This window comes from Rhagoletis zephyria, unplaced genomic scaffold, assembly GCF_001687245.7.
Source record: "Rhagoletis zephyria isolate East Lansing unplaced genomic scaffold, Rhagoletis_zephyria_1.1 Rzeph_scaffold_00006, whole genome shotgun sequence".
In the NCBI taxonomy this organism is placed as follows: domain Eukaryota; kingdom Metazoa; phylum Arthropoda; class Insecta; order Diptera; family Tephritidae; genus Rhagoletis; species Rhagoletis zephyria.
In genome coordinates, this window is record NW_016157090.1 from 572,842 (window position 1) to 584,632 (window position 11,791).

Genomic DNA, 11,791 nt, shown 5'->3' on the forward strand with positions numbered 1-11,791 from the left:
TGAAGCGGCATTCAAGCGAACAATTAAAATTACAAATTGAAATTTTTAAAATTTAAGTTGGCTGCTAAGCAAAAAAAAAAGACTACTTGGCGTTTTTACTTTCACGAAATATTTTATGTACCGGCATTAGCATTAACATGCTTAAGAAAGTTGCAATTCCAATATTTTGCTATTTTTATGTTATTAACTGTTCTGTTTGTTATTAAGTATATTTTAATAAAAGCCCCGGCATATGATTTTTTTCCACGTCATATATCGATGGTCCTCTGTAATAATGACACAATTCAAAATTCAAAAAATAAAATCATTAACTAATTGGCTTAGTCCTTGTCTAACCCATGTCTAATTCTTACTAAAGTAAGTAGTAAAGATTACTGCAGTAAGTAGTAAGGATTAGACATGGATTAGAGACATGAGCCACTTGACAGTAGTAAGTTTTTATTTTTTTTAATTGTGCCGTCATTGCAGAGGACCATCGATTTGTACATACATATGTATGTAATCTATTTGCTATTGTTGTATGCTTCAACTTTTGCTTAGTAAATAAACGATAATTACGGTAATTGCTGTCAGAGGAAATAATCCAGTATTCATGTACATAAGTTCGACTAGGATATAAATGTTTATGCAGTTATATTTTTTATTTTAGTTTTTACTTTTAAACTCAATTATTTTGTTTTGTTTTCTTTTGTTTCGGAATATTTAATTGAAAATGTTTAAAGCTAAATAGTGAATTAAATTTAATGTTTTTTATTTTACTTCGCTTCGCCATCTTACGTTTTACATTTTTGTAATCGATTATCATTAATGTGTATATAATTTATATATGTATGTAAATAATTACAAAAGAAGACGTATAATACGTGTGTAATATGTATAAGAATATATTTATATAACATTCATATGCTTGAGTATGTAGGTATTTATTTAAATAAAAAAGGTAAAAGCAGAGAGCAAGTATTGGTTGTAAATAAAAAAAAAGCGCTTGAAAAAAAACATGTACAAATAAAAAGGAACGCACACCAAAACGGAATATTTGTACATAAAAAATATTGAGGAGAATTCCCTTAAAAATTTAAAATGGAACTTTCGAAATGCGAGCATATTTTTCAAACAAAAAAAAAAATATGAAAGTTTAATAAAAGTGTCGTAAATTTCGAGGTTTACCCAGTTAAAAAAATATCGGTATTCATATAGTTTTAGCACAAAATGTCATATGATGAAAAATTTTAGGCTTAAAAACATTCTATAAAAAAGCTTCTTCTTGAGTAACAGTTTTAAAGTTTCAAGGCTTGTGACAAAATTGATTTAGCACTTTGTTCCTTAGATATTTATATCGTATTTAAAACAAATGCAAAAGAGAGATACATACATCTGACGTGAGAATTTTCGCATAACTAATTTTATATAATTTAAAATCAAAAAATAAGAAAAATCACCGTTAACATTGCAGCACATATTTTGGCCTTATGGAATTCTTCAGCTAAACATCCAGCTTTAAAAATAACTTTTTCTAAGCTAAACGCTACTAGAAAGTGTTCGGCCGCGCAAACGAAAAATATGCGCGCCAACTGCTCATTCTACTGCGCAACATGCCAAGAAAGTTCATACAAAAATTATTATAAAAAATGTTTATTACTTCACGTACGTGAAAATCGCTCTTAGTTTACGGGCGCCGTCAACACTTTGTATTCGCAATTCCTAAGTGAATATGTATGTTTTTACATTCGACCGCGCATTACATTTATGTAGGGGCGTTAGCGTACTATTTATCGCACAAATAATTGTTTGGTGTTGCTTCTGTTTCTTTACTACATATTTCATTTTTGCACCACTCTAAATTTCCCCGCTGCCTAACTGCTGTGCTGACTTGTGGTAGCTGACTTGCACTGCTGCCACGGCTTGGCTAACGCGCTGCAGCACTCGACGCAACTTATTCACAATCATCTTAGCTAATCTTTTCGCGATATTTTAGTTTATGTTTTGTCAGCATATCGGTGACTGTAACCAATTTCTTAATGGATAGTATATTCGAGAGTCCTTGCAGCTCGGGCAAGTAGGAGACGCAAATGTGATGGAGTGTGGCCAGTTCGCGACCTGCAAAAACAACCAAATATATAAATAACTAGGCATAAAGGTTGCTGAATTTGTGTGCTCCGCACCAGTATCCTGCACAGTATGATTGGAATTTTGTTCACTGAACATGCCAGGCGGCGGATTCGGATCCGTAACAAGCGATAATTGATCAAGAAATACAATCATGCGCTCTTTGTTCTTCAATATGAATGGGTTGACCACCTCCATGTATTGCTCCTGCAAATAAAAAGACATAAAAGTGGATAAATATTTAGATATTCATATTGCCAATTCCAAGTGAATTAATTGTTCCCATGATTTTACATGCAAAACTAAAACAAATTGGGAATTTTTTAATTTTTATTTTTTGGTTTGGTTTATAGTGTTTGAAAATATTTGTTCACATGGAATTCGCGATATGGCCGATTATTGGCTACACCCCTTTCTCTTCTCTCCCTCATACGTACCTTGCCTCCAAACTCGATGAGATTGGCCAGATTTTGCAAACATTTGGCCACCATAATCAGCGAGCGTGTTGCCATTGTTGGCGGCGTCTCGCTTACCAAACCGAATTGACGCGGATTCAGCAGCGCCGGGCATAGCAGACGCAAGAATATGAAGCCAGAAACGACGCGCGTGCGCACCAAACGCTCTGTGGGCCATTTAGCCACAACTGCCTTCTGCAGGCAATTGCATATGTAGCGCACGCTGCGTGGACACGCCTCGGGCGAGGTGAAAATCGAATGCGTCACCAAATCGAGTATTTGCAACAAAAATTCGGCATTCGAGCAGGCATCGTCATTCACATCCATCTTGGTGGGATTCAGCTCGGCCGACTGCTTGCTGTCGAGTATGCGCTGCACTGTCTCCGAAACGGCGGCATTCAAGAAGCCGGTACACTCAGTGCGCATGTGCAAATCCATTAGCGTGGTGGCCAACGAAGCACCGCGGAAGAGTGTGGTGGTCTCATTTTCGCGTGCTACCTCTGCCTGGCAAAGTATGCGTATCAGTTCGGTCTCACGCTTCTCGTGGCGGAACACGCGCAACAGCGCAGTGGCGAGAGGCACCCGATCGTTGTGGCAGAGTTCAGCCAATGCTTTCACGACGCACAGTTCTGGCTCCAGCAGCAGTTCTTGCAGCGGGCTATATTCCTCGCAGGGCATAATCAAATCGTCGAGGTAGCGCATGCGCAGGCGCAACGAACCCCACTCTCCCATCGGAGTCATGCCGGTGAGTTGATGCCATCCCTCGGTCTCTTGGCCATTCTTTAGGCTAGCCAAGTCGATGGTCAGCTCAGCCACTTCCGAATCCTTGCCGCGCTTGCCACGTGAAACAAGAGTTATGGTGAGTGAAACCACATCGGGCGGCACGTCGCTGAAGGGTAGGAAATGAAATTTTAAATTGAAATAAATAAGTGTACTTCACTTATTTTTCTTTACTCACTCCAATACAAATTCCTCCTCCCACACCGGGTCTGGTGCAATCTTCACGCGCGTCTTTCCCACCTTCACCTGATTCAGCGATATGCTGCAGTACGGATGTGGCACCAATTTGAATGGCAACTTATGCGCCTCCAATACATGTAAATTCAAGCAGCGCAGCTCACGCAAGCAGGGCACTTTGATTTGCGCGCGACTGAACTGCGAACTGCATTGCGCCTTTAATGCATTGATCCACTCCACGTAGGTCTCCTGCGTCGCGCACAAATAGGTGTTGTTGGCCAAGCACGGCAACGCGCGCTCGACGATTTGAAAACAATATGGCCGCTCCCATAGCGATTCATGGCACTGATAGAGATAGGCACACGATAGATCGATGAGACCTTTCGGTTTAGTCTTTTTCGGATTGTCGTAGAAGCAAAGATGCGTTTCGCTGCCCTCGCTGATAAGCGCAAAGTACAGTTGCTTCCATTTGGCTGTCTTATCGGACTTTTTGAACAAGTGGCCGTGATGCTTGATGCCCTTTATCTTCTTCAAACCAATTTGATCGCGACATTCACGCAGTGTGGCGTATATTTTTTCAGCAGCCTTTTCAACGACGAACTGCTGATTGAATTCCGGCTGCGAGCCATTGACCACCTAGCAGAAAAAAAGAAATGACAAATTTAAAATAATATTTAGTGCAAATAATGCAAATGACAGCGAAGTGAATGCACTTACCGGATGACTGAGCGAGTGGCCCTCGACGATTTGCTCTTTGCGATAGCGATTAATCACGGCGTCAAGACACTCGAACGTACGTCCACCCATCAGATAACGCACGCCCTTTTTCTCAATGCGAAAACGTTGAATTTGATTGTTGATGTGGAAGAAGAGCGAATAATCACCAGGCGAATTATCACTAGGGCGCACCAAGAAACTGCCTGGTCCGGCTGTCAATCAAGAGGGGACGATAAAAATGATTTATTATTAAAAATTTACTCTAGAAATAAACTTCATCCTCTTACTTACCCTTCACCAACATATCAACAGCTTCATTCTTCGTGCAGTTTGGATGGAACCACGGAAACACCGTATTAGGATCAATGACCGGATCCAAATCTTCGACTAGTTCACGAAAGATCATGCCCTGCTCACCGGTGCGATGAGCCGTCACCCACAACCAACCATCGCCCATGTCATTGTGTACAAAGAATATGTCACCCTTCTGGAAACTCAACTCATCGGTGTCGGCCATTTTAGTGTAGGGTAAATGTGCTACAACACGCTTCTTATCATTCACCGGCTCGGGCGGTGGCACTGGTATAACCAGGCGTTCACGTTTTAGCAAATCACTACATGATGTGTAGTAGCCAACGAGATCGCTCAATGAAACGAATTGGCGACCGCCTATATAAAAGTCGCCGCACACAGCCGTAATTCTAGCGGAGAGAGGGAGGCATATAAATTAAGTTGGATATCAATGAATGTTTGAAATAGATTTAACTCACCGAAAATGATTAATGCCTGTGCGACCCAAATAGCTGAGCACATATGAGCCGGGTTTACGATCACTCTCACGTACTGGTAGTTTGAAAAAGAGAAAGAAATATTACGAAATTTTTGCTTAAGCGTGTAACTTGGTTATTCATTATCACATAAGAGCATTTGCTTGGTGGTTGAATTGGTTAAAATGATTGTTTGTAGTTGATCAGTCAGTTTTTAGTTAACTCTTCTTACGCCAAGCATATACAGCATTTTTGTGGCAAAATACTTTCTAGAGGGAGCTTATAGCTTCTATTTACCTAAATAGCTGCCCAATTTGCTGCTTCCGCGTAGTCGCGATTCAGCCGAATATCGATCCAAACGTCCATGATACCATTCACTCTCGGGTGGAGCAATTATGGCTGGACGTTCACCTGTAAATGTAAATGAAATCAGATGGAGTACATTCCATGCGTTATTGCATAAGTTTGAGTTAAATTGGCAATACAACCTTAATTTCGTATATTAAACTGAGCTTAATAAATTTTTGTAAAATTATTTAGCAATTTTCTACTCACCATTCAACATATTTGGGCCGTCAAATTCATCCTGATCTAACTCCTGGGCTAAATCGCCCAAATCAATACCTCCCGTAGCCATCAATGCGCCAAGACCGAGTGCGGCTATATTACCGTCATTCAAACCGCCAGTTGGTGAACCAAGTTTATCTTTCTGTATGACAACGTCCACATTCCCCAAACGTATTATATCTGCCATAGTTTGCAAGTCAAAGCGGATTTAGTAAATATTTGTTTTTGTCGAAGGTATACTAGGAATGTATGTATGTGATGATTTTGTATACAATAATATTTTAAATAATTTATTATAGAAGTGCCAGCTAATAGAGCACACACATTACAATGAGCAGAGCAGCTAAGATTTACGTATGCATAAATAGACGGTTTGCGAATTCGTTCTTTTTCGCTTTTTTTGTTATTTTGGCACGTGCTGTTGCTGATCACGAAATCATTAAATAGTGCAGATGACTTGTGGGAGACGACGTTGTCTATATACGAGATAAATATGTGTTGAAATGTGGAGCGCGCGAGGTATACACTGCTTTGTGAATAATGAATGACGTTTCGCGATGACCATACCACAGAGCGCACAAATGTAAACACACGAATTTATGCAGGTTATTAGTAAGACTGATTAGTAAGAGAATATAATCGAATATGCATTAACGATGACGTTAATTTAATGCAAGAAAACGCATACATATATATAAATACATATATGTATATATATATATATGTTTTGTACGTATGTATATATGATATGACCTGGCTTTGCCTTTGTGACCAACAATGAACAGGTAGGTGAGTGAGTCAGTGGTGACGATGGACCTTCACTATCGATGTAAAAACTGGAAAGAGTAGCAAGCAAAAGTTTGCATCTATGGCTAAGTGAAATAAAAATCAATGCAAATTATAGAAAGCAAATGGGAATTTGTTTATACAAACATATGTAGGCTCATGCATACACTCCACGAAAGCTCATACGCAACGTTTAAGAAATATGTGTATGTATATACATATGTATGTCCAAAATGTTGAAAAATCTCAAAACAACTCAAGAATTTCATATCCAATCGGAATTATAGAATGCAACACAAAACAACAGCGTACAACAGGAAAAAGGAAATAAAAAACCGGAAAGGAAGGTGAGGCACCAGACAGTATTAGTGAGCGCCACACCGCTAGAGGAATACTGAAACAGCAGCGTATGCGCTGCGCCGCACTTCAACGTCGGAAGCGGCGTCATTGTCAGCAGAACGCTGCCGCGGAGCACAGTGATATTAATAAATGCAAGGAACAATGTTGTTTATTTTAAAGTGAATACCCAGCATTAAATGCACTTTGGAAAGTTGGCTCTACGTTCTTAATTTAAAATTTCCTTCATTTAAATATCTGTGTTCGTATGGAAAAGTAGCTTATGTCGAAAGGCTGGCTTTAGTATAAATCGGCATTCGCAGCATACGATTGCGAATGACTTACGGGCGCTAAGCCGTTAAACAGCTTTTAGCAAATAAACGTGCAAGAAATAGTTCCGATGCTAGCAAGTCAATATTCTTTTTAAGTCTCATCAAAAAATTCCTTGACGTTTAAAAAATAAAGGGAATGCCGCATTATACTAAAGCCGGCCATTCGACATAAGCTACTTTTCCATACGAACACAGATATGTATGTACATACAGGGGTCAAAATTCAGATTACCCTAGGAAGACGTCTTAACCGACTCCGATCGGGACCAAAATTTATATGTGATATCTTCGACTACGGTAGTATCAATTTTGGGTATGAGTTGGCAAAACAATTAATTTTCATTTTTTGAGCCGTGGTATTACCGATTGAAGGGGTGAGACTGAAAAAAAACGCTCAATTGATTTTTTCTAAGGACCACCCTAATGTGCATAGACTTTCTGCTAAAAAATATTATCCACTACATAGATATGGCTCATTTACAGCAGGCGTGCCATGATCAAAAATAATTTGGAGTTAACTATGCAGAAGTGACCGCCGCCTCTTTTTCTATGCTGCGTAAAAATTTCATAGGTGTATCGATTACCAAAGCTTATTAGAAGCAAATGGGTCTTCATTTTTACTATGTGAGCGTATGTAAACTATAAACTTAAAAGGTTCGCTATTAAATAAATAAAATAGGTATGCGGACAAAAATGCTAAGCAATCACAAATAGATTCATACAAACATATGTAGAAGTAGTGCTGAACTTTGAAAATAAAGTCACCAAATATATACATATATTTTTTTGTTTTTCTATATACCCTCAGGTTTACAAACTTCCTTTGTTTACCATTAAATCACTGTGCATAGACTTTTTCGTCGTCGTCAACGTTGTTTAGTGCCCTCGCTGTTAAGTGCATTGGCCAGCGCGAAGCCGCACTGCCGCGACTTCGACGACCTAACGACGTCCGCCAGACAGACAGTGTGGTATGAGTCAGGAGTAGGGATGAAATGGATGAATGAACGCTCGTTAATTCGACAGTGTGAAGTATGGATGCAAACACACAAACAAACACACAGTGGTTCTACAGTTCTATAGGGGAACGTGGCTGAAGTTGTACGTCTAGACGAGCTAACATGGCAAAACATAAACTCAATTAGGCATGTGGGCGGTGGCAGACGCAGACGGCTGCGTGGAATATGTAGGCACTGCATGGATATTACACCGATCAGTTGCGGTATATTTGCAAAGAAACGCAGGAATAAAATTATTTCTGCTAGTTATATGTATACCATCATTTTCAAGTATGTTAAGTCGCTGACTCAGCGTGTGGCACACGTATACGTAGTGAAGAAATAAATAAATTTTCCTATTTATTCACCAGCCTGCAAAGGCAAGTCACATAGAAACTTACCACCCTCCAGAAAAGTAAAAAATCGCGCAAGACGCTAGCATGCAGCAGACTCAAATTGACATTTTAAAATAAGGAAAACTACACTTTAAGGAACAAAATTTACTTCCAAGCAATAAAAAGTTATCGTCATAGACAAGAGAGCCGCGAATTTGAGGTTGTCGTCTATTCGTTTCACACTTTTCTTCAAGAGTTTATTTATTTCTCTATTTTATGTGCACCCACTAAGCGCGCCGCCGACGTCTACAACAGCGAACGACCACCACTAGACTATACTAACAGCCAGCGGAAAACCCCGATGTGGCGACGATATTTAACAACGCAATGACAAAGGCGACGACTGCGACGGCGCTAACAATGCCACAGGCAACGCCGACTTCGAGATATATGTTGTAGCCGCTACAACAACAACAACAACAAAAACTTCGAAATATGACGAATACACCATCTAAAGCAGCGACGTACTATCGCATAGCATCTATATAGCGTGCGTTTTGGCCAGTGTGTTGCCCGGTCCGTGCGTTGCTGGACCGCTGAGTCGTCTGCTGTTGCTGCGCTGCTTCAGACCTAATTGAGCACTTTCAATTTTCACTGCATCACCCGTTCCCGGCCACACATGCATGCACAAACGCACGCACCCCACCCACTCGACGGTGGGCGCTATTACAATTTTCACTTCCATACATGCAAACACACAAACTAATCAATTTTTGGATATACATTTGCACTCACATCACTCCTGCATTGCGTTCCTTTGCACTATCGAATCTCCGCTGCTGCTTGCTCTCTGGCCACTGTTTCAGCCGCGCCTCCTGATAGAAACACCAATATTTTCCAATCGAGTCCAATAATCGGATGTTGGTTAAGCCGCAAAACTTCCAGTCCACGTCGAATTATAAGCCACTGCACACTTCTAATACAATTTCACAATTCTTTATTTTAGCTTACAAATTATTGCAGAAAAGCCTAATTACCGCTGGTTTTTCCATGACAGATTGAGAAAACCTCTGGAAGTGAAAATTTCCCTTCCGCATCTGCTTCTTCTTCTTCAATGAACGGCCAATTCGTGTGAATACGGCTTGACAGCAGTGAAATCGATAAACGATGACTGTGAAACCGATAAGAGCAATGTTGCATGGTTTGGGACAATCTGAAGAAATTGTGGGATCGGGGGAAAAATTGTGCTCGTAATGAATTACAAGTGATTTCGTTATAACTTTTATATATCATTTTTAATTTGCGATTAGCGAGCAGCTGCGTAGTGGAATTGACAACCTTGATTTCGCAATCGAAAAAAATGCTAGCCAAGTTCACAACCGCTAGCAAATTTTACATTACTTCAGTGCTCTTCAAACGGTCTTATCCAACCGGGCTGGTTCTTTGGTGTCGGTACCAGTGTTGCCATTTAGTTATTATTTAGCGGTAAAATTTAGATTTCGGTGACTAGCGGGATTTTTAGTTTTATTTAAGAGGTCTTAGCTAATTTTTACCGATTTTATTCATTTACATTTACATTTTGCACTGTAAAAAATCGAGACTGAAAAGCTGTTTGCTATTCATAAGATTTTTCCGATATTATCAAATGGTGCGCAATATATAAATTTCGGCTCTGGAACTTGTCCTTTCAGACCGACTACACAAAACCAGTGTCAGTGCGGCTCGGAAACTTGCCCTTTCAGACCGAACACAGCTTCTGACTAAATCCTAGAGTACTGGAACAAATTGTTGATTATTGTTAAAAAATCTTTATTCACATTTCTTATTATACATGCCACAAATATGTGTTTTACAATTCAAGTCTACAATAATTTTTATATTCAACATTTTTAGAAATTTGTGTTTTTTATGACTAGGCAATCCCTTTACAAAATGCTTAGCAATGTTAAATAATTTTTTTTGGTAAGCACATTTATTTAAGTACATGTTTTAAATTGAAAGCCAACCTTATAAAATACGAAAACATTAAAAAGAATTACCTCAATGTTTTACATTTCACTAAGAAAAACGGGTTAATAGTTCACTAAGATATATACGGGAAAAAAACGTAAAAAAAAAATACCGAGTACAACACTCGAAAAGTCATGGCATTGAGACCAATTGCATTCATTAAAAGCAGTCAAAATATTCAGCCACATTGCGTAATTCGTAAATTAGGAAGGAAAAATTCTACGACTCGTCAACATTGGCATTAGTTGCGTTTCAGATGCTTCGCCATTTGCAGGCCCCAACTTTTTCAAATCCTTTAATACTTTTTCATTATTTGACCAGCTTAATCAAATTGAAATTTGTTGCAGTGATATTAATGTAATGAAAAATATAAAAAATTATGCTTATTCATGCCTTTTGTTTTTAAATACAAGTTAATTTATTTCTATAAATGAGTACAGCATGTAGATGTACATATACGTATATTCTAAATTTATGGGCACATATGAAGAGTTTACAGGTTTTTAGTATTCCAAGCTGCTTCCCTTTAACCTTATTTATATCCAAAGATAAACAGACTTCAATACCAAAAGATATAAATTTTTTTTAAATAAATATTTACTTACAATACTTCATACATATTAGCGATGATAATAGGCCGTATTCTTGTTTTCGTACGAATCGAAAATTTATAATTTTCCTATTGTATTTATAATCAAATATTTCAAATTTTCAATTCGTACGTAAACAAGAATTCGGACCAATAGCTTATGTTTGCTCTAAAACTTATAGAAAAATTCTTGCTAAAAACGTAATTAATAAAAAAAATTTTATCAGTAATAATTGGCAACTTCATGCAATATTTTTGGTTTGAAAGTGATTTCATTTGAAATTGTTTTGTTTTTGGTTTAGGGTTCGATTTGGCAAAACAAAAAATTTTTTAGTTACATACTTATGTGTGTAGGTATGTAAAAAAAAAATTAGTTGGCTTCCTGTTTCTTATAAGACAAGAGGACTAGATTAGGAACCGTATTTGTACATTTGCTACTTTTAATACATTTTTACAAGCTATGACACACAAATTTTGCATTTATTGAACTACATATTTAACGCATAACGAAAACAAAAAAAAAACAAATGCTTAGTGAGGAACGCATAACCAAAAAAAAAAAAAATATTTAGACACAAAATACTTGCAACGCTAAGACTTACAAATCTATACGCTTATTAACTAAAATTTAAAAGTTAGCTGCTATGCGCACACTCTTAAAGCTGCACGTTCTCCAGCTGAGGTTGTGCATCTTTTGACTTCGCCCCTATTTATACATTTTCACCAGCAGACATGCCACATCCTCCGCATCATCGAATTCCATCTCCTCCGCGTAGGCGTCTAATTCGAGAATTTCGAAGTTCTCTGCCGCCAGTTTGAAAGCCTCGCTCATTGTATGA

At 38.4% G+C, this 11,791-nt stretch overlaps 1 protein-coding gene across 10 annotated transcripts; it reads right to left on the minus strand.

The window, feature by feature from the left end:
• Window positions 1-1,148: 1,148 nt before the first annotated feature.
• Window positions 1,149-9,458, minus strand: vap (RAS p21 protein activator vap). 10 transcript variants are annotated; one of them, XM_017639353.1, is made up of 13 exons: window positions 9,391-9,457; window positions 9,149-9,329; window positions 6,323-6,405; window positions 5,899-6,187; window positions 5,558-5,749; window positions 5,300-5,413; window positions 5,006-5,078; window positions 4,527-4,936; window positions 4,236-4,447; window positions 3,520-4,154; window positions 2,544-3,450; window positions 2,163-2,313; window positions 1,149-2,097 (listed from the first exon to the last, which is right to left on the minus strand). In XM_017639353.1, the coding sequence occupies exons 5-13, from the start codon at window positions 5,637-5,639 to the stop codon at window positions 1,949-1,951; spliced, it is 2,733 nt and encodes a 910-aa protein (XP_017494842.1). In that variant the 5' UTR covers window positions 5,640-5,749; window positions 5,899-6,187; window positions 6,323-6,405; window positions 9,149-9,329; window positions 9,391-9,457; the 3' UTR covers window positions 1,149-1,948. The 10 variants fall into 10 exon arrangements, with proteins under 10 accessions (XP_017494842.1, XP_017494771.1, XP_017494504.1 ...); XM_017639282.1 differs by having other exon boundaries at window positions 5,899-6,045; window positions 9,149-9,458; XM_017639015.1 differs by having other exon boundaries at window positions 9,149-9,458.
• Between the last annotated feature and the right edge of the window lie 2,333 nt (window positions 9,459-11,791).